General features: G+C 44.8%; 1 protein-coding gene and 1 long non-coding RNA gene across 2 annotated transcripts in view; one reads left to right on the forward strand and one right to left on the reverse strand.

Moving 5' to 3' along the window:
- Nucleotides 1-23,996, forward strand: part of UST (uronyl 2-sulfotransferase) — a 615,337-nt gene that overhangs the window by 425,676 nt on the left and 165,665 nt on the right. The window contains exon 5 of the mRNA XM_029594058.1: nt 5,663-5,816. Within this exon, the coding sequence (XP_029449918.1) occupies nt 5,663-5,816 (154 nt within the window). The remainder of the gene's footprint in view (nt 1-5,662; nt 5,817-23,996) is intronic.
- On the reverse strand, nt 11,563-13,455 carry LOC115087194. The gene is made up of 3 exons (XR_003855456.1): nt 13,375-13,455; nt 13,014-13,091; nt 11,563-12,309 (listed from the first exon to the last, which is right to left on the reverse strand). It is a non-coding gene; the product is annotated as an uncharacterized LOC115087194 (long non-coding RNA).

The raw sequence follows: 23,996 nt of genomic DNA on the forward strand, positions 1-23,996 counted from the left end.
GGCAGAGTCTGTGAGAACCATAGGGTGCCTGAAGAAAAGTCATTATTAATTCTAAAGTTCATCTACTAAAGAACATCCTTGCAGTTACTACATGTTGCGGTTCTGCTCGCGGGCCTAGCCGCAAGCAGCTCCTTAGCTGGCTGGCCTGACTCCCCCGACGCCGCCATCTTGCCTCGCGGCCTGGAGGCCGTATCCCCGGGCTCTCCTGCGGCAGGACGCCGCCAACCAGCCCACCTCTGCAGTCCGGGCTGCCGCCGCCATGGGTACTCGCAGCCTGGCCGCTATCTTGCCAGTATGGCAGGAGCCGTGCCGGGTCTTTCCCTTTGTGGCAGGAGGCCCCCAGCGTTCCTTGCCCCCTCCGGGGGAGAGGCCCTTGTTCCTGCGGCAGGAAGCCCCTCTTCACCTCCTCGATGTGGCATGATTTCCCAAGTTCCGTAATGTTTCTGGTCCTAATGCTCCAGGTCCTGTAGGACCCGTGCCTCTGAAGACTCCCTGCTTTTAATCCGAGCTTCCAAGTTCCAAGTTTTATCTTTGTCTTTCCAAGTCTCGACTCTGGAGGATCCAAGGGGTTACTGCAATCCTGCTCTAAGAGACTTCCTGAGCCTGAACAACTCTTCCTCGTGCTCCGCGACCAGCCATCCAGCTATGTAGGGCGCGAAGGGGACAGTGCGGTCCGCGACCAGCCCCACGTGCTGTGGAGGGCGCCTGAGGGCCTTGCTCATCTCTCCTTGTTTCTTGTCTTCGTCTTAGCTTCACATCAGAGTCTTCATTCCAAGCTCCAGTGTCTTCGTTCAAAGCTCCAGTGCCTTTGGCCTCCTTCCACTGTGACCTCTGTCCAGCCTGCTGCCTCTGCTGCACCCTGTGACAGGTCCAAAAGGGCTTGGAGTAGTCGGAGGACCACTCAGAGACCACCATTGCATTGGTGGTCTCATGGGAGTGCAGGTCGGTGGAGGATTCGAGGCTCCTGACTCCCAGACTTGGACTGTTCACATCGCAAGGGCACACCCTCTCCTTGTCCCATGCTGGAGAGCTCCTGGTTGCACTCTGTCCCATCATCACCGTAACAGAATTGCCAAGCCTTGAGTGTCCCGAGCTCAAGACTGACGCAAGCTCCAACACTACACAATAATTAAAGGACATAGACGCAGAGAATATCAAGTGTGATTGAGAGAAAGAGACTGAGTGTGAGAGAGTGCACTCTCACACACACACACACACACACACACACACACACACACAAATTTACTTCATTTATTCCTCTGTGCTATAGCAAGTATATGGAAGTTTAATTATTGTTTTTTAACACCTAGTTAGCCCAAGTCCAGCAAGCCACTCAGGGAATTTTTGACTCGCTATTATTACCCCTTATTCAGCCACCACTTTCGCCAATAAGTAGGCGCTAGGGACGCGCTAGTGTCCTTAGCTCCTCCTTATTAGAGCGGGCCCTAATTTAAATACTGAATCGCGTGCCCATGAGAGGTGTCTGGGTGCGCGTTGGGAGAGCGGGCGCTCACCTCGGAGCACCGGCTCTCCCGCGCAGTTTACTGTATGGGCCTGCTAAAGATTACCACACACTGACACACTCACAATCAGTAACACATACACTCAAATGCTGACACACACACGATCACATATATATTCTCAGATGCTGACCCACATATATTCAGTCACACACACAATCACACATACATACTGACACACATGATCAGTCATACATACAGTCTCACATGCTCACTGATACATACATTCCCAAACACGCAATCACTCATACACTCACATGATCACACAGTCAAAAACGCAAACAGAATGTTAGGAATTATTAGGAAGAGAATGGTTAATAAAACAGAAAATGTCATAATGCCTCTGTATCGCTCCATGGTGAGACCTCACCTTGAATACAGTGTACAATTCTGGTCGCCGCATCTCAAAAAATATATAGTTGCGATGGAGAAGGTACAGAGAAGGGCAACCAAAATGACAAAGGGGATGGAACAGCTCCCCTATGAGGAAAGGCTGAAGAGGTTAGGGCTGTTCAGCTTCGAGAAGAGTTGGCTGATGGGGGAATATGATAGAGGTCTTTAAGATCACGAGAGGTCTTGAACGAGTAGATGTGAATCGGTTATTTACACTTTCGGATAGTAGAAGGACTAGGGGGCATTCCATGAAGTTAGCAAGTAGCACATTTAAGACTAATCAGAGAAAATTCTTTTTCACTCAATGCACAATTAAGCTCTGGAATTTGTTGCCAGAGGATGTGGTTAGTGCAGTTAGTGTAGCTGGGTTCAAAAAAGGTTTGGGTAAGTTCTTGGAAGAGAAGTCCATTAACTGCTATTTATCAAGTTTACTTAGGGAATAGCCACTGCTATTAATTGCATCAGTAGCATGGGATCTTCTTGGTGTTTGGGTACTTGCCAGGTTCTTGTGGCCTGGTTTGGCCTCTGTTGGAAAAAGGATGCTGGGCTTGATGGACTCTTGGTCTGATCCAGCATGGCAATTTCTTATGTTCTTATGTTCATATACTCTCAGATGCTGACACACATACACTATCACACCTACATGCTGATACACACGATCAGTCACACATACACACTTACACAAACTCTGACTGCTGACACAAATGCCCAGTAATTCGCACACTCTCTCTTCTCCCTCCTCCAGAGTTTAAAAGCTGCAGCAGCTACTGTGAATAATCAAAAAGACTTTATACTCACTTATCGGTGGTTAGGGGCGTCCAGGCAAAGCCCTGGGATAACAGTGTCTCTGTGGGCTGCCTGTTGCTACGGGAAATTGTGCCTCTTGCTGTGGGAATCGCAGGCTGCAAGCCTCACTACTCTAGTTTAGTGGGGGGTTTTTTGTTTTGCCAGGGCTCGCACCTCTCTTGGATCCTCTCTCCCATCTTCAGCCGCCTCGCCTCCGTGGTGCTGAGATGTAGAGCCGCAGAGGAGAGGTGGCTGAAGGTGGGGGAGAGGATCCAAGAGAGCCAAGAGAGGATAGGGAACTGCGCAAAAAACACGCAAACAGTGGAAAGGGGACAAGTGCCGCTCATCCCGCTATAAAACAAAATAAGAATTTAAAAAAAAAAAATCATCGTATTGTGTCTGACTCAGCTGACTTTCAAGCTGCTTGGTTTGCCTCTGTGGCTTTTGTTTACTGATCCTTGCAATCTGGCTGGCCTGTTCTGTAGCATGAAGCGGCTGGAAAGCATGCAGTTTTTTAGTTTCTGACCTTTTTGGCTCATTGTTGCTTTTGCTGTCATCATTCATGCAAGATTAGGTGATTATTGTAAATTCTTCTGCTTTGAAAATAAAATCCATCCTTTTAAATATGGCATAATGTTGAGAGCACTTTCATTTGGGTTGTTTTTTTTGTTGTTGTTGCTGTACTTAAAATGTGTCTCTCTGTCTAATTTCAGTAGCCCGCAGGGATGCAAAGTGAGCAAGTACATTTGTACTCCCTGACCAGTGAGTCCCCGCACTGTGAATCCTAATAGGTTTTGGTTCACAAGTGACATTTCAACGGCTACAGGAGAGAGGAGCAATATTTTTTAGTTCTATATTATAACAGAGGATTTTTACAGTCATTTGTTTTTATAGGCTTTCAGATAGAGAGAAATACTGTAGTGCTTGGGACACAGTCTCCTTACTGGACTCTGTATTCTATGCACAGGATACCTTAGCAGGCTAGTACAGCATGGAGAGGAAAATGTGGACCCTGCCACCCTTGCTTCTTTAAATACATGAGAAAGACAGTTCTGATATAACTGAGGCATTCAGATACCTAACAGGCCCCCCATGTGACAGCCACTTGCTGTTAACACATAATTCAAGAGGGATGACAGCAAGAAGCACAGCGCTTACCTAGTAGCCAGTCACCAGCATAGAGGCCGTCGTCAAATTGTTCCAGCAGACCAGATTAGCTAAGTATAAAAGAATTGTGCAGATCCCGGGGAACCTGGCCACTACATCAAGGATGCACAATCGAGCGTCACAGACCATTTGCACATTGATGGAGTGGAAGAGCTTCTGGTCGCGGTACATCTCCTCCCTCCCACGGGGTGGGGATGAGGGCTACGTGAGCGCAGTCAGTAGCTCCCAGAACATGTGGAAAGTTTGCTAGGGCATGAAATCCTCTCTTCAGGTCCAGCAAGTCCTGCTTTTCGCGAGGGAATGGTATCTAATGAAGATCGTGGCTGCATACAGCTCTTATGACCTGGCCCAGACAGTGGGAAAAAGAGGTTTGAGACATGCTCCCAATTGTTTGTAACGAGCCATAAAATGCAGGGCAGACAAACGTTTGTTAAGGTATAAAATGCAAAGGACCTTTCTTTGACTGGATCCAGCTCCCATCTGAGTTCTTGATATAAATCTGTGATAGCCTGAGAGCTCAGGTGGCCCTCAGGCATCCCCAGCAATGTGGTGCAGGGATGAAAGATGCGCTCCCTGTTCCGCCTGTGTGCCCTCCTGCTTGGCAAGCCCTGACGTGGGCCATCCTGCTCCACCAGCGGGGCTTGCAGCTCTGGCTCTGGTGCAGGTACTTTCCCTTGGAGGCGTTTGACCCTCCCTGCCCTGTTGTTGTTGAGCAGCCTGAAGCATCCAGTGTCCCACTGCTAGTACCCTTCCCCCTAACATTGTAGCTTTAGGAGACAAAGCAGGTAAGTAAAGGTGTTTTTATTGGCTCACCAGGGCTGTGTAGGTGTGTCAGAGAGAAGGCCTCATTTTGTCGCACGTGATAATTGCTGGTATTCCGTGATAATGGCTGCTGTGGCGCGATACAAATGTTTTTGTTACCCTACCGCTAATAAAAAAAAGGTTCTGTTATTTCTCATGTTAAATCTGATGCAATGTTTTATCGCCCAATGCAGTAGGAGTCCCTCATTTGCATAATTTTCTTGATTTTTGCATGCTCATTATCATATTTAAATACTAATGTTGTTGCCATAAGCATCGCACATTAGTACCACTTTAGAACACAATAGACCCCGTTTAATGCGCCATAATGCCCTAACGCGCTTGATGCATCTAGGGGTAACTTTGTTATACCCCCTTTATTCTAATTTGTTCCATTCCAACTCACCCCGACCTCACCTGCCTTTCCCCACTATAGGACAACATTTCTGAATTCAGTGCTTATTTTGTATATAGGTTGGGAATTATTCTAGTCTTGAGGGAAGTCCTGCAGCGTTTAAATATACTTTTTTTTCAATGCAAAGGTGTGCAGATTGGGGAAGGTTTGGAAACGGAGCGTAAGTGTCAGCTCTGTGGGTGCAGTGAGTGCTTGAGCAAACTCCTTCACTATGTTCAGGGAGGGGTAATTTGTACTGAGTTTGCACTCGTATCGTTTTAAAAAGTTGCTTCCTATAAAAAGAAGGGTTAGAGAAAGATGAAAAATCCATAATACTACCTTGGGGAGAAGAGAAGATAAAGTGATTTAACCGGGAATGAAATGATGACTATTCGTTCCATTGACCTTTCTGCTGAACTACTGCCCAGTCACATGTGCCGACATCCTAGATAATTCCTGTGCTCTCTTTTTAATGCCATAATCAAGAACCCAGGTGATCTTAATGTGGCTTTGAATTTCAAGAGAGGAAGTTTGCTTCTCTAGTGCATTTTGAGCTTCAAATGTTCTCTGGCAAACATCTGGATGCTTTTCTCCCTGCCAGGTTTGGAGTGGAGCAGCCAGTATACATCAACATCATCAGAGATCCAGTAAACAGATTCTTATCAAACTATTTCTTCCGCCGATTTGGAGACTGGAGAGGTGAGCAGAATCACATGATCCGCACCCCAGGCATGAAAGAAGAGGAAAGATACCTAGTAAGTTCTTTTGTCTGTGGACCAGAAAACACAGAACATAATACCGTCTCTTTTCTTTTAGCAGAAACATTTGTCGTGTGCAGTTAGGCCTTTTTTGAGCTTTTCACATCAGCTTGATAGTTAAACAATATTTCTTTTTGGGTCAGCGTAATTTATTTTTAGGATGCATCTAAAAAAAAAAAAAAAAGCTGTCTGCAATGGATAGTGCAGTCCCAGCATCCCACTCATCTTCATTGAGTGCACCTAGAGGGAGCACGTGGTTTGCTATTGAATGGTAACAAATGGATTCCTAACTCTTTGCAGCGGGATGAAGTAGTGGTTGCCAGGTTAGACCACTTGGATATATATAGAAATAAAACTGCAGGCGATACTTTCTTAGCAGACAAATCCATTTGCTTCTGACTGGTTTTTGAGAGCTACACCGTCTTCATCCGGTCAAAGCAAAGCGGAAAGATGTTGCAGTTGAGAATCGTGCTCCTAAAGTGGCTCACCTACTCTGGAAATGGTACAGGGAACTCAGAATCAAGCTTTCTGTTTATTTTAAATGTTGTTATAAATTGTGGCTTATTTTGTCCTAAGCTTGAAATTGCTCTGCTGCAGACTGTCCCCCCTCATATCATACGGCTGTCCCCCCTCATATCACACGGCTGACTGGTTTGCACATCACAGCTCTTCTGACAATTACTGAACAAGCTGCTGGCAGCAGCAGCACAGAACCTAGTAGTCAGTCACCACCATAGAGGCCTGGGTTTAATTACATAGTTTAGTTTTCCGGTTTAATAGCTTTGTCTTTTTTCTGTTCGCTGTGCGTTTATGCTTTTATCGTGTATTCCTTTCAAACAGGAGAATATAAACCCTTGATGTTCTATTGTGCCTACTTTTAGTACATCATTAGTTAGCAACACTGCGTATTGCACAGCAGGGGTGACGCCAGGCATCCTTCTAACTCTCATATCTCAGGCTGGAGGAGTTCAGCTATATAACAAATGTGATATCTTTGAGTATTTCCTGGAGTGACTAGATGCACATATCCTGAAGCTTCATACAGTATAAATGAAATTTAGGGGGGGAAAAAAGGATTAGCATTGTGGTGGTTATAATGCAAGAAGGAAGAAAAGGAAGTCTCAGTGGATCAAAAGTTCTCTGAACAGGCAGCATACAGTGCTAAAATCCACTTAATTAGGCTTGCTCTCCAAGCCAGGATATGTACATTGCTATTATTGTTTTACAAAATGAATGAATGCCACTGATACAATGACAAATGTAAATATGTAGAGGGAGTCAAATTGACAGGACTGATAGGAGCGGAGGTTGTTCCTCAGACAGTTGTAAGCTGACCATGCTGCTCCTCCCTGTCACAACAATATACAAAAGCCAAAAAGCTTTAGCTTCACTCATATAACATATTTGACAGTATACTGGCAAAGCAGTCTTTCATGCATATGGTATTGTGTTTGTATTCATCGAGATCTTGACATCTCATGCCCCTGGTTTAAGATCAGTTTTTATACTGTTATGACTACAGATTTCTTGTCTGTTTACAGTATATATTGCATTCCATTGCGCAATAAAGAGTAACCATGCCAGGCCCTAAAATCTTTAGGGAAAAATAAGCAAAGCCTGGGTTAAAATAGGATTCAGGACTGTTAGATTTGGGTGGTTTGAGGATGGCTAGAGGTATGAAATAAAGAGAAAAGCACCATCCAGGTAAACGTAGTCAAGAATATATTTTTTGCAATGCCCATTAAAAAAGAGAGAGGATTACTAAAACTTGAATGTACCTTGAACTTAGAAACTCCATGATCTTTCTGTTTTTCCATAACAGAAATGTTGATATGTGGAAATTTGCACTCTGGGATGGTTACTTTGATACTGGCAAGTAGGCGCACATCTACGTGCATATGCCGACCCGTGCCAGAGGACATGGCCATTTCATAACACATTCACATATATCAGCGCATAGTATAAAATAGGCTGTAAGCACGTACATGTGTGAGCAAATGCTGCCTCTACCGCGTATGTGGGGGGATTTCAGTAGATATGCCACTGATATAATTACCCATATAAACCAGTTCATTCCCAGTTCGCTCCGTTAAGGGATAGGACTTCCTAACCTCCCCCTGTAAATTAGCCTCTCTTTCCTCCTGTTAGCTCTGACCCTTAAAACCTCACGTTTTGTTTTGGTTTTTGTTTTCTGACTTATACACCATCCATAGCAGAAGTAAAGTTACGTGGTAGGAGACCCCGGCACGTGCTTGTAAGCATAATTATTTATGCACTGGATTCATTGAGGAATCCTGGAATGCCCATGCCCTGCCCAGAACACACCCGCCCCTTTTTTGGCAAAAAATATTTGCGCGCGTGCCAGGACATCCGCACATATGCATGTGCTTTTTAAAATCTGCATGGCTTGCGCCAGCCCAAGTTCTCCATGAATCTTCCGACTTTGCCGCAATTAGGGCTTTTAAAATCCACCTGTAAGATAGACAAGTTGAGATCTGATTACACATAAAGCTTCAGCGATTGACTCTTTTCCAGACATATTAAAAATGTGTATGCAATCTATTAGTGTTTTGGTAAATGCCCATGTTTGTCAAATTTGTTCGTAAGTCAAGGGGAGGAAACTCAAATAATTAATCTACATGAATCCATGTGTGTTGGAGATGTCAGCACACTGCCCTGCCAAATTCTCAGTCAACCTAAACTAAAGATTGATACATTTAGTGGCTCAATTACAGATTCATGATGCCCATAATGGTTTACAATATATGCTCTTAGTTTCTTGTGTGAGATAGGATTCTGTGCAAACTGAGATCAGACTTCCAGGTCACTTTGGGTGGTTCCTCACAGCCGTGTTTTACAGCAAAGTGGATGTCTCCCGTTACCAGCGAGCCAAAATCTTGGAAACTTCCCTAGCAGATCACTTATCGGTCCTTAAAGTTGGCTCTGTAGCATTCAGTTCATGTACAGCTTCTGCGGTGCTTAAAGTTCTTGCTTTGGAACTTGAATTCAAAAGAGGCCATGTGAAGAAACCCAGTGAAAGCAAGACTTGTCCTTCCCAAAACATAAAGGATCATCCACAAATAATTATTATAAAGTAATGCTGATCTACTGCTTCAGGTCAGAATCAAATTCTTAGTCAGGTAGATGGCTACGTTACTCTTCAAAAAGGGTAATATCTTCCCACCGCTAGCTAGAAAACCTAACGAAGAAATCCCATGACTAAGGAATCAGTGCTAGAAGCAGGAGCAGCTCATGTTAGCTTTAATAGTTTCCAACCAACATAGCACTTTAGCCCCATACACTAACAATGTTTCTACAGTGTTCTCTCACCCTAGCTTGATAGCACCCAGGTAGAGAGTGCATCAAGCTAGGGTGAGAGTACATTGTAGAAATCTCATCTTTGTGTACCTTTCCTCACTCCAAATCACATCAAATCTTCACTGATGTGTACTGTGCTGTCTGTACCTCTGACTGTGCATGTAAAACTGCCCCCCAAACCTTAGACCACCACCAAAACCTCACCTTGAGTTACTAGATGACCCTCCAGTAGTGATATAAATAGATGACTAATATGAGAGCCTTATAAAGAGGCTTTTGTTCTTGCTCTCTCTTTCTCTCTAACAATTTAACACACATCACAGTAAATTTTTCTATTCATGTAAAATGTATTGCATTTTGATGAATCTAGTGGATAGTAACTTAGGCGCCCCGGCCATGGGCCCGCACAGCTGGGGCCCCTCACCGTGAGGGGCAGAAGGCGCTCTCCTGCCCCGTCCTTCACTGGTCCCTGTCTCCAGCGCTGGCCCCTGCCACCACGGCATGCCTCAGCCCTCATGGCGTCTCCTGACGCCGCTGCTTCCTGAGGACCCCTTAGGCATGCGCGCATGTCACTTCCTGTTTATTTAAAGGGCCAGAGGCAGGAAAGTTCCCTGTGGCCTGGGAAGATGACATCAGGCAAGGCAGGTATAAATACCCTGCCTTACCTTTCCCTCCTCGCCTCAGCAACAGGTCTTGCTCCTGCTTCGGTTCCTGATTCCTTTGATCCTGCTCCTGGTTCTTGTTCCTGTTTCTGCTCCAGCTTCAGCTCCTGATTCCGTGGCCCTGTTCCTGATTCCTGTTTCTGCTCCTCATCTCCTCTGATTGCTCTTCTGGCTCTGACCCTGGTTCATCTCTGGATTCTGCCTTGTCCACCGCCTGTCCTGACCATCTGCTTGTTCACTGGTTCTTCTTGTCTGCTGCTGGCCCCGACCTCTGGTACGTCTGACATCACTTCTGCCTCCTGCCCTCTTGGGATTGTCTTCATCGAGAGACCCACACCTAAGTCCTGCTGGCCCCGGTACTCAAGGGCTCAACCTCCGGGAAACGTGGGCTGGTATAGGTGAAGGTCCTGTTGGGTCTTCTCTTCCCCAAGTACTGCCTCCTGACAACAAGGACCTACAAGGGGCTTCCTCCTGTAGGTAGCACCAACCTCGTCTCGGCTCAAGGGTCCACCTCCCTAACACTTAGTAATGACGGCAGATAAAGACCAAATGCTCCATCTAGTCTGCCCAACAATTTGCTTATGGTACTGCCGCTCAATGCACGTTACCCCCATGCGTTGCTACGGGTAGAACTGCCGCTCCATGCAGGTTACTCCCATGTTTCTGTTAAGGGTAATAACTGCAGCTCTATTCAGGTTACCACCATGTTTCTGTTAAGGGTAGTAATTACTGTTCTGTGCACGTAATCCCCATGCATTCTGTTAAGAGCAGTAACTACCTCTCCATGCAGGCTACCTATGAGCATGCTCAGTTCTCTTTTCCTCATGGCTGTACCTCTTTGCTTCAAAACTGTATAAAAGTAAGCTTAGCAGATAGTGCTGGTTGTCAGTGCTAAGCAGGATAGGTAGGAGAGTTACTGGACCCCAGAAGAGGAGCTGAAAGGAGACCAGGAAAGAACTACAAGACTTAATACAAGTGCCTCGGATGTTTCATAAGCAACAGGAAGAGAGGGAGGGGAGGAGGAGTAGAAGGTAAGTGCTAAGGAACTGCTGGAGTAATTGAAGCAGGACAAAGTGCTACACAGGTGAAGGAGCTTTTGGCTGGGGTGAGGGCCTAGTGGATATGGGAACATTTGAGAAGGCTGGGAGAAAACCTGGGCCATGAAGCTTGTTGAAGGTTTGGAAATTACTGGGGACACTCATATGCTTCAGGGACTTTGCTGTCTATAAGCGTATTTTTCTGATAAAAGTTATATGTGCTCCAACAATATAATCTGCAGGGCAAAATAGTGCAATAAGCAAACATGCAAGCAGGTTTGTTTGCACAATTTTGAAATTACATGTCTTTTGCCCAAGGAGTTCATGCAAGTTCTGGATGAGAAAACACTAAAAAACAATCTTTCAGTTATAAGCTGCTGTAGATAGTGCTATGGAACGTTTGCTCAGTTCTTAAAGTCTGTACTTTGGACAAAAGTCCCGTAGCACTTTGTGCAGAAGATGTTAATTGCAGTTTTTTTCTGATTCTTTCCCTTTCTGAAGGTATAAAAGATGCACTGTTTCAAAACTGTGCATGCAGACAAGTAGGTTTTCCTCATATTTTTTTTGGCCTGAAACTTAAATAGGATATCCTAGGACATGTTGCATTTGTTACACAGAAAAAGTTACATAACACCCCAAAATCAAAATGTATAGTGCAAAATTATATTTTACAAATTAATATAAAATATCAATTTTTATTTAAAAAAACCCCCAATATTATTCATTTACCACAATCTATAATAAATACAAAAATCAACCACATTTTTTTACCATGTAAATTGTAGCCACCTAAATTATCACAGTCAGAACAACAAAATATATACAGCTATATAATCAGTCACACTATAAAGGGCCCATGAATACATACCACAATCATACACCCATACCATTCTTTTTTTTTTTTTTTTTAAAGCTAAATATGCAATCCCAACTTACAGAAATCAAAAATCATGCGTCTCACTTCACAAATCATCATAATAAACTTTCAGATTTTGTTCTTCCGTCTTCAAGAAAAACCCAGAAATGGCTCTAAAAAGGTTCTTTTCTAATCTCTTGAGGACAGAGTCACTGCCAGGAACGTGAAAAAAAAGTCTCTTCTTTTCTCAATTGATGTTTTCAAACAAGGAGCAACTTTCCCAGTAGTGATTTAGAAAAGTCAATCCTAAATGTTGATGGTATTTAGAAAGTGTACCTTACCAGAAGACATCAATTGCATCCATAACAACCAAAATTACATCAACAAAACTGTTCTCACAGCTCCCACAACCACATAACGATCTTCAACTTACTGGGTAGTTATTCATTTATATTTGCTCATATAAGGTGAAAAAGACAGCTTGAAAGATCTCACAATCGGGCGCAGATAGAGTGCATATAAATTATATAATGAACACCATTAGCCCAACATGTTTCGTTGATACAGCTTCTTCAGGAGCATCAGTCATTCAGCCAAAGTCCCCTGTAGTGTTCTCACTGAAATAAAAAAAAAAATTGTTAAAGATGCCCTATAAAACATACAAAAAACTGACTAATCTGAAGAGCTGTAGATAGCATTCGCTGAACACAAATGCTATCTACAGCTGGCGCCACTGCTGCTGGTAGGTGGGACTTTTACAATCTCTCCCTCTCCCTCAGAGATCTTTTGTGCTTATCCCGTGCTTTCTTGGGCTCTGACACACTTCCTGTCTCCACCATCTCCACTGGGAGGTCATTCCATGTATCCATCAGCCTTTCCATAAAGAGATATTTCCTTAGATTATTCCTGATTTTACCCCTGTTCACCCTCATCCCATGACACCTCATTCTAATGTAGCCCCTTACTTCGGAGTTAGGGTCCAATTGGTGCAGGGGACACATTCAGTCCCGGGGCTAAGTCCCAGTTCTCGGGCACCAGTCCTTTCAACCCTGGGCGTGAGGCTTAAGCTCCTGGACCCAAGACCTGCAGGGGCAAGGGAGACCCACTTTCGGTCTCTTCACTCTCTCACGGTTAGTACTCCCTGTACTATGGCTGACAGGGATTATTGTACCTTCCTTCATGATAGAAACAGGCAGGACACTGGAAGTGGTGTTCAAATAAATTAACTGTAACAAAAATAAACTTTACAGTCCAATTCAGAAAAAAACAAAGTCCATGCATCCTCCAGAAAGTAACACACACAAAAAAAAAATCACAGTACCTGTTCTCTGTGCCAGTAATCCCTATTGGGTAGGGACTTTTGAAAGATCCACACTCCTGGGTAACTGAAAGTGGGCTCCTGGCAAAAAAAAAAGGCCAGGTCTCAATCATTCTGATTGTCCTCAGTTCTGGACCTTGGATGTCAGAGTCCCATAACGTCTAAAAATATCATAGAACTGCTTCTCTCAAAAACTTCTCTTCTTTCAAGCAGATGCAAGAGCCACCCCACTTCAGCTGGGTGTAGGGCAGGCAACGCATACAGATGAAGGGGGGGGGGGGGAGGGGGTGTCCCCTCCTGAAACTGGGATCAAGTAAAGAAAAACAGAAAAGCTGCTTTTTTTTCCAAAATCAGTCTCCAGTACCTCCGTCCCTCTCTTCTCCAGGCCAGAGGGGCCTAGCCAGAGCCCCTCCACCAAAAACCTCTCCTCACAGCACCAATCCAGTTCCAAGCACCCTCTGCTTTCTGCACATACTCAGCCCCAAAATATAGAGCCAAGCTGACCAATCCAAGCCTTGGGAGAAGGACGCTTCTAGGGATGGTCAAAAAACTGCAAGTCCCTAGTGTTGATCAAAAGGGGAAAAACACTGGTAAGGGATCGGAACATCCCTTACACCAGAGCCCATCCTCTCTGTTGGAAGAGACCTGTCTCCTGTACATGTAATCCTTGGAGCTATTTAAATGTCTCTGTCATATCTTCCCTTTTTCTCCTTTCTTCAAGGACACACAGTTTTAAATCTTTAACTCTGCCCCTATCTACAGGCAGCTTTCAAACCAGGTGCATGTGCATATTTGCGCACATACACCAGGGCCTCAGTCATTTTATAGCATATGCGCGCATGATATAAAATAGCTTGGCCATGCACACGTGTGCCAAATTTGAAGTGGGCGCGCACATTTGTATGCAAATGCCATGTCTACTGCATAAACTGGCGGATTTTAAAAGGGGAGCTCACCAACATTATTCCCAGTTTTACCAGTTCATTCCCAGTTCGCCCAGTTAAGAGATAGGTGCTCCAACTTCACCCCCCCCCCCAGTTAGCCCTGACCCTTAAAACCCCTCAGCTCTTCTTATTTTTCTTTATTTTTTAACTTACATGTCATCCATAGCAGAAGTAAAGTTTTGCAGCAGGGGGCCTTGGCGTGTGCCAGATCGCGTCAGTGTTTATGCTCACATCTCAGCTTCACGCCCCGAAACGCCCATGCCCCGCCCCTTTTTGTAAACCCCTGAGATGTGCACGCTGCGGGAGATATGCGTGCATCTCGATGGCTTTTAAAATCCACTGGGCGTGTGTGAGCCTAGCATATTTGTGCATCCCATAATTAGTGCATGCATCAGGCTTTTAAAATTCGCCTTATAATGAAGAACACTGACCATTTTAGTAAATGCCCTCTGGACAGATTCCACCAACTTTTTGAAGGAGCCATCTCCAGAATTGCATACAATGCGCCAAATAATGTATCACCAGAGATTATTCAGAGGCACTATCACCTCCTTTTTCTTTCTGGCTATTCATCTCTCTGTGCACTCAAACACCTTTCTGGCTTTTGCCATCACCTTATCTACCTGTTTGGCCATCTTAAGATCATCAAATATGATCACCCCCATAAACTGCTCTTGTTTTGTGCACAGAACTTTATCCCTTATACTGTACCGCCCCTTGTCGGAGAAACACAAGATTGTTGGCAGTCAGGTGAGGACTGAGGGAAGGCAACACTGTGTTAGTGGTTGGGGGAAGGTAAGAGGTCCAAATGGGACTATGAAGCATTGATAGTGCTCTGTGCAATTAACCTGAGAGAAACTGCTGTATATACTACAAACAATTACACCTGGGAAGGCATTAAACGTAGATTAACTGGGAAAAACTTGACCCCTACATCAGACCCTTCTGTGCCCTTTGAAGTGTGTTATCTATTCTATAAGGGCATCAAAATCCTTCAGAAATTATTTGTGTTCTTTCGTATAAATTAAGCAGCATCTGGTTTCTCGTTTAAGCATTTGAACTTGTCCCTCACATTTTGCCTGTAGCAGGCTTTAAAATTCTTTCCACAAAACAGCACATCTGCTTCGAGAACATGCAGATAAATTATCCGCTGTCACTTTCAAGCTGCTGATCATAAAATGCTTAATTTATATTCAGTTTGCTACAGATTTAAGCCCTGTTGCAATTAGCGGGTGTGGCTTTCTGTGCCACACACTGAAGGAGTCTTCAGTGACAGAAGGACGACGCAAACTTTAAGAAACATCCTTACTTGGAAACACTGCAGTCATTACATATTTAAGCAATAAGAGATGACAAGGATTCTGTCCTTGTGGATGCTCTGTCAAATGCCAAGTGGTGGCCAGCAACCCAAGTGCTTGCAATGAACCAATGATGCAATTCCCTTGACTGTCTTAGAAAACACAAAATAATTCTGATGCTCTTGTGTACAATAGATAAGGAACTTTTTAAAAGTCTTCTTTCTGAAGGAAAAGAAGGTATACAAGATTGGGGAGTGTGTGTGTGTATATGTCCCTAATAAATTTTATGTTTGTTGTCCTTTCTAAACCAAATTTTCAGGACAAGCCGGGGGGGGGGGGGGGCGCATGAGGACTTAGCATGGGTGATAGATTTTTAAATCCGTGCATATGTACAGATCATGAATACACATGTAAGGGGGTCCCCAATTCTGCCCCTTACTAGTGCATGAGTTTTATAGTGTATGATCAGTGGTTTCAACAGACCCTGCCCCCGCTAGTGAGGTGAGTGTAGGTGGGAGTGTTTAAGGGTTGTGAAACTCCCCAGTGGGAGGGGTGTTAACAAAATTCCTGCACCCATGTGATGCAGTAGTCTGAGAGAGTAAGCAGCCGGATTCCTGATAGATTGGAATCGGAAGAACTCGATCTGCAGCCTGCAGCCTGAGAGTGCCCATCTCTTCACAGAGGAGTACAACTGGGGGAGTGGTCCCTCCACAGGAAAAGTCCAAGGGAATGCTTTCTCCCGAAAAGGAAACATGCTGAAGATTTGAATGATTCCTCTTTTGAGGGAGTGCCTGCGGCCCAAGACCAGGGTGCTCTGGCTTTCAAGAGACGAGGATGAAGAAGGGATCTTGTCAGGGAAAGGTGGCTGGGGCCAGTTTGACTGAAAGGAAGAAGTCTTGGGAGATGGCAAGGAATATACCTTATCTTGTTTCTGAGAGGGGTCTTCAAAAAGGGTGTGCCAGAGAGGATTTGTTTTTGGTGAGACTTTGCAAGAAGAGATGTCCCAAAGAAGTTCCTGATTGTCAGAAGAGTCAGCCAATAGCTTGCCAGAGTGAGAGGAAGTACAGAAAGATGTAGGAAGAGCTGTTCTACTGAAAAAGATACCTGGGGAGACCCGAGGGAAGAGGATTCCAGCCCCATGGAGGTAACTTGCCTGTGAGTGCAGAAGAGTGCTGCTGAAGGAGACTGAGATTTGATTTTGGGCTGTTTGCTGTTTGGTGCACTATCAACTGGTGTAGCGTTATTTGGATTGTTTTTGTTCCTGCCTTCAGTGCCAATAAAGACTTTTATTTTGAACAACAGTTTTGGCATACAGTGAGGTGATTTTTACCTTGACTGGGATGATGAGCAGAAGAGCCCCAGAATGGAGAAACCCTAAGGATCTTGAAAAGAAGAATCCCCCCCATGCAGGAACCCTGAAGAGGTCATGGGACCAGCCTTGATCTTTGAGCCTTCCAGTGAGCCCCTGTGCCTGGGTCCAGATCGAGGCAGGGGCAACACACACATGCACACACTTCTGGAAAGTAGGATCCTTTATTTTGGGGTGGAACTTCTTGTTAAAATATATGCTTCAGAAGATGTCAGCTTTCCCCTTTATCATTTGATTAGTGAAATAGTCTGTTTGGCGTATGTGTATACCTCACTGTACCAAAGTCTACATCACTCGTGGGAAAGCTACAGGGAATGAGAAAAGGGCTAAACCGATTCTTGCTACCCGATGTTATAGTAGTAGCAGGTTGGTTTAACTAACGATATTCAGAATATATGCATTGTATTTCTAAGGCATGGCCATCCAATGAGCCAAAACAGATTACTTTTGTAGACAGCCATGTGTGAAATGTTATCTTCTATTAACCCCAGAACCAAAGTTCTAGCCTCATTGTGCTCTGAACTGCTTTTGAAATTCTGTACTGTAAATGAACCACCCTGAAATTTATTATTGGTGAGCCACGGTTGAATACAATTCCCTAAAAGAAGGCTAACACCAACTTGCTGCTCTAGTAGCTGTGCCACAAATATTGTACAAGTCTATCAGTAATGTGCAACCTGAGACCAAGAAGTCACATAGTTAGCCTAGTGGTTGGTCTACCCAGTCTGCCCAGCTTCCATTGTCCACTAAGTAACCATTGCCACTGTATGATCTTCAGTCTTCTCTCTGCCTTGTCCTTACCACTGCTCTGCGTATCTGTCCTAAATATGCTGGAAAACTTTCTCTGTTTAGGTTACTATTTCCTGAGGTGATTGCAAGCGTTCATGGCTCTCTCAGTAAAAAAGCATAGTTTCACATTTCTTGTGAGCCTCCCACCTAACTTCATATCATGACCCCTTGTCCTTGAGCTGCTGCCAGGGGCGGATTGAGGGAAAATAGTGGCCCAGGGGATTTTTCTCCATACTGGCCCATGGGTACCCAATTACATTTACATATATAATTTACATATATATGTACACACCCCTATATTTCGGCATGGTCCTCCCGTATCAACACAGTACTATTTGCCAAAACTCAAAGAATAACAACCCCACCTATGAAAAAGAATACCACAAATATTACACCAGAATCTAAAATATCAATACACCTCCTATCAGGAAAACAGAACAGGCCAAGCTACTACAGATCCCTACAGAGAAACCACATGCTAAAAGAATGCTTCATCTCAGTCTTTGCATGCAGAACACAAACTCTCACCAAATACAGAATAAAGCCACATAAAGTATAAACAGAAATGTGCAGACAAAAACTAAACTAAAACGTATCATGCCATACTCCATACAGTGCAACAATGGAAAAACAAAAATGTCACCATTCCTCATGAAACAATCAATAAAATGAAGATATATAAATCATGAATCATAATATCATACTAATAAAATAATTTCAAAACAGCTGATGAATAGAATATCCAATAATTAAAGACTCAAGCAAATTTTGAAACCTTTATCAAAACACCAATAAAATATTTCAAATAGAAGACATCACACACTACCCAATAATTAAAATGGTAGTCAGTCAAGAAAAATGAATTTAAAAAGTCACCTTTACTTACCCTCTCCAGCAGTTCTCCTACTTCTTTCCCTTGCAGGCCACACCAGAAGCAGCAGTAGCTGCTGAAGCTGTCCTCATGGTCCTCTTCCTTAGGGACCACAACCAGTATCTTCTCTCTCTCTCACACACACACACACACACACACACACACACCAGTCACACCCTTAAGACCAGTTTCTGTCTCTCACACACCAATCATCTCCCCAACCAGTATCTCTCTCTCACACACAAGCACACACATACCACCAGTCATCTCCCTGTTCAGTTTCACACATACGTCGCCTCTCTGGCCAGTCTCTCTCAATCACACAATGCTCTCGCTCCCCTTACTTACACACAGGATTTCAATCACACAATGCTCTCGCTCCCCTTACTTACACGCAGGATTTCAATCACACAATGCTCTCGCTCCCCTTACTTATACACAGGATTTCAATCACACACATGCCCTCCTCTCACAGCCACAAGCCAGCCAAAAACATGCTCCATCTCTCTCTCGTACACACGCATTGACTCACACAAGCACCCTCCCTGACTCACATATACACCACACACACAGAAGCACCATTCCTTTCTCAGGCACACACACACACACAGAAGCACCATTCCTTTCTCACACACACACACACACACACAAGCACAATTCCTTTCCCACACACACAGAAGCACCATTCCTTTCTCAGGCACACACACACACACAGAAGCACCATTCCTTTCTCACACACACACACACACACACACAAGCACAATTCCTTTCCCACACACACAGAAGCACCATTCCTTTCTCAGGCACACACACACACAGAAGCACCATTCCTTTCTCACACACACACACACAAACACACACACAAGCACCATTCCTTTCTCACACACACAGAAGCACCACTCCTTCCTCACACACACACACAGAAGCACCATTCCTTTCTCACACACACAAACACACACAGAAGCACCATTCCTTTCTCACACACACAGAAGCACACTGAAGCACCATTCCTTTCTCACACACACACACACCCAGAAGCGCCATTCCTTTCACACATACACACACACACAGAAGCACTCTGCCGATCTAAGGCCCCCAGCTGAACAGCTGGTCTCCGGCGGGGGTTAGCAGCACCGGTGTTCATTTTTTCGCCGCCGCCGGCCATGATTTTAATTTCTTCGGCCCCCGCTAGTCTCTAGGGGGGGTTGCTGGGCGGCGCCCATCTTCAATTTTTCGGCCCTTGCGGGCTTGGTCTCCCGCGGGGGCTGTCTGGGAGGCGCCGGCCCATCTTCTTTTCTTCGGCTGCCGCCGGCCACGATTTTTATTTCTTCGGCCCCCGCTGCTTGGTCTCTAGCGGGGGCTGACTGGGCGGCGCCCATCTTCATTTTTTCGGCCCTCGCGGGCGTGGTCTCCCGCGGGGGCTGTCTGGGAGGCGCCGGGCCGGCCCATCTTCTTTTCTTCGGCCGCCGCCGGCCACGATTTTTATTTCTTCGGCCCCCGCTGCTTGGTCTCTAGCGGGGGCTGACTGGGCCTGCGAGGCTGCAATGACCAATTCACCACCTACCTTGAATTGATGGAGGTCACTGGGCTGAGTGCAGGCTGCACGCGGTCGAGACCACGTGACCAGCTAGACCGGCCCACCGGGGAAAGCCCGATCCCCCAATAGGTCAATCCGCCCCTGGCTGCTGCATCTTTGGAAATGACTACCTTCTTGTACTTATAGAAGCTTGGATGTTATTATTAAATTCGTTATCCCAGAGAGTACATTTTGAGTTTCCTAAGTCTCTTGGGATAGTGACTCAAAAGGGTTTGTTTTGTTCATACCGTGACATGAATGAATTTCACTCATAAGCCAAGGTTTGTTGGGTATAATCTGTATCTCTCAAATGTACTGTTAGTGCTCTTCTGAATATTTGCGTTGTGTCAAAGAGAGCGCACCCTTCTGGAGTTCATAGGATATAATATATGTATGCAATGCATCAAGACGCACTTGGAAGCTCTTTTTAATCAAGCTGGTGGCGCCCTGTGCAGTTGAGACAATTTCTGTGTCTTATCTGCCACATTTTCTAGGTCTCTGATTGCCTCCCTTGGTACCTGAAAGTCTTCTGTCTCTCTATACCTAGTACATATTAGTTGCTTGGTACAGACATTTTCTATTGGCAATGCCGTTCTTGTGTTCATCTCCTTTACCACTCCATCTGGTTTTCAAGCATCAAGCTTTTTCCTGGTTGGAATGAGAATGTCCCAGGTGATCACAACCTCTTCATTCTCTGGAATTCTGTCAGGGTTGTGATCTCGGTGTTTTTCTGGTACAGCAACATTATAGTGTTTATAACTTATTGTACCTTTTGGTATTCAGGACCTCTGACTTCAGCATGTCACACCCAGAGATGAGATGCGTCACTCTTTCCAGATCAGTGCTGTAGAATCTGCATTTGTCTGTTGGTGCCATTTTTTTTCTATGCTAACTGAAAATCATTTTGCCTCTCTGAGTAAGGATTTCGTTGTAGGCCCTGTGCTATTTTAGTAGTCTTCCCCTGAACTGTTTCTCGCCTCTCAATTACAAAGAGGTTACTTCCAGAGCAGACCAAAGTTCACCATGTGGGGTGTCAGTGGGAGTTAGCTGGACAAACTTCGGCTGCTTCCTTTCCGGCTTCCATTCCCTGCTGCACAAAATAAGGAGAGTGCTGCTGGGGTTTCTTCCCTCCCTCATGGCCATCAGGAACTGGAGGAAGGGAGGCGAACAGCTGGTGTTACTTTGTGTATTATCTTATTTACTGTATTAAAATATTTATATTCTGCCTAGTGCAACTATAGTTGTTCTGAGCGGATCACAAGTGAAACAGAGAATGTCTTGCATGTAATAAAAGTCAGTGGGGAGAGAGAGAGAGGGAAGGGGTAGGCATTTGATTGGAGGGGGGGGGGGAGAGTGCTTTTTAATTTGGCCATTGGGCAGACAGGAAGGGATGGGGACATGGGGAGGACTTTTTAATTAGGCCAATGAATGGGAGGGAATGGGGTAGGCACTCCAGGGGAGAAGCTTTTAATTTTGCCATCAGGTGGGAGGGATGGAAGGATGGCAGAAGGGGATATCGTTCCCGGACAGTGTTGATATTTAATATTGATTGAAGAGGGCTTGGCACTTGAGAGGGGTGGCTTTTTAATTTTGCGATTGGGTGCAGGAATGAGGTATCATCGGACTGTTTTTATCTTTTTAAGAGACTTAGCAGGTTAGTGTCTGATTTTCAGCAATAACCAGTTAAGTTTAGCTGTCAATCCCAGTCACACTATATCTGGCTGGTCAAATTTTTACCAGCTAGATTTAGGAAAAGTTTCAGCTGAGAACCTAGCAGTTAGGGTCAGCTGAACATTCCCTAAAGATAACTGGCTAAAATTAGCCAGTTCTCTTGTCCACTCAGCAGGTCTTTGAAACTGAATCTTCAGTTTTGGCACAGGAGGGAGGCCCTTCATGTGACTCTTTAATGAAACTGAATGACTGATCTTTTCCAAGCACAAAATAGAATGAATTCTTAAATGTGTAAAAAAGGATAATAACATCAGAAAGTGGCTCTTTGTCAGGCTACTTATGGCTCACTGTTGGGCCGATACAGTACAGTGCGCTCCAACAGAGCGCACTGTTAACCCTCTATTGGACGCGCGTTTTCGACGCGCTAGCGTTATCCCTTATTCAGTAAGGGGCCGAAAACGCGTGTCCAATCCCCCAAACCTAATAGTGCCCGCAACATGCAAATGCATGTTGATGGCCCTATTAGTTATTCCCGCGCGATTCAGAAAACAAAATGTGCAGCCAAGCCGCCAAAGTAGGCGCTAATTTCTTCGGGCACCGGGAAAGTGCTTTTCTGTGCACCCTCCGACTTAATATCATGGCGATATTGTCGGAAGTCCCGAAAGTTTCCAAAAGTAAAAAAAAAAAAGAATTTGAAGTCGGCCCGCGGCTGTCGGGTCGAAATCCGGACGCTCAATTTTGCCGGCGTCCGGTTTCCGAGCCCGTGGCTGACAGCGGGCTCAAGAACCGACGCCGGCAAAATTGAGCGTCGGCTGTCAAACCCGCTGACAACCGCCGCTGCCTATTTTTACTGCCGGGCCTAATTTGAATAGTGAATTGCGCGCACAGGAGAGTGGCCTATGTGCGCGCCGGGAGAGCAGGCGTTCACCCACTCTCCCGCGGACTTTACTGTATCGACCCGTGTGTGAGACAGACTGAGATCATTGATGTGAGGAAGTAATTTAGCCAGCTTATGGTCATGCTACTATCAATACGGTTCAGTTTCATCCTTTAAAATACTCTTCTCACGGTCGTCATTGGTTGCCTTATTTCTCATTTTCTCCTGCTGAAGCACTGGAAGGTATAGAGAAAAATCAAGGTTGTTCTGTCGCTCTCTTCAGTATTTTTCTAAAGTTCCCTTAAAATGTTTTATTCCATTTGTATTGGCTTAAATACACGTGACAATTTATTGCAGTTGTGGTGATACTCAAGTCAACTGCCCCCATACATTAAGAATCTTTTACAGCCAATTTTGAAATTTCACAGACCCCAATGTATTCAAAGTTCTTTTCAAATCCCCTTACACTGCCTTGCTTTTTACTCATGGCTTTCAGGGGAGACAGGCGTGCAGGGGTCCCCGTCCTCCATGGTAGGAATCGTCATCGGCAAAAGCAGAGCAAAGGGGGAGGTCGCTCTCCAAACCTTCCCCAACTGATGCTGTAGGGGGAACCACATTAGGACCGCAGTGGACCCTCTTCCAGAGATTTCCTCTGGCTTCACCCTGAGCAGTCATAGTTATCTCAGCCAGACCCAATGCCCGATTAGCACGTCAGGACTGCTGCGGACCTTTGCCAGAGTTTCCTGTGGCTTCAGGCTATCATTTGTCATGCTTTGCCCTTGTCATGGTGTTCATGCTACTGTTATTGGTGCCCTTTGTTCCTCTTGCTGCTTTGGGCTGTTAATGCCACTATTGTTGGTATCTTTATTTTTATTTATTTATTTTTAGTCAGTTTTATGTACCGCTGTTCGGTTTTTTTGGACCGTCACAACGGTTTACAATTGTATAAAAATAAAAGAACATGTAGTACAGCATACAGACAACATAATTTAAATAAAATTGACTTATAAACTATAAAAATTACAATTAAATACTTAATAAAATACAAATAAAAATAGCTCACTGAAAAACTTAAAGCTATTAAAAAAACATTAAGCTAAATAAAAAAAAAATATATACGGTATATATAAATCTAAATCACTGGCTTGAGTCAATACTATATGCTTGGTTAAAAAGCCATGTTTTTAACGCCTTCTTAAACAGTTTCAGATCTTTTTGAAGTCTCAATTCGGGAGGCATGGTGTTCCATAATTTTGGGCCCGGTAACGAAACAGTTCTTTCCCTGACCGATGTAAGTTTGGCACTTGCCACAGAGGGAACAACAAGGAGACCTTTATTGGCAGAACGTAAATTATGTTGTGGGGTATGGATACGTAACATTGCGTAAGCCAGTCAATGTGTTCGGCATTGTGATGTTCATGCCTCTGTTTCGGCTGCTTTGCCCCTCTTACAGTGGCTTGGGGTGTTCATGCCACTGCTGCTGCTGCTTTTCCCCTCAAAGGTAGGCGCTAATTTCTTCGGGCACTGGGAAAGTGCACAGAAAAGCAGTTTCCGAGCCTGTGGCTGTCAGCGGGCTCGAGAACCGACACCA

The sequence above is a fragment of the Rhinatrema bivittatum genome, chromosome 3, assembly GCF_901001135.1.
Source record: "Rhinatrema bivittatum chromosome 3, aRhiBiv1.1, whole genome shotgun sequence".
NCBI lineage: Eukaryota > Metazoa > Chordata > Amphibia > Gymnophiona > Rhinatrematidae > Rhinatrema > Rhinatrema bivittatum.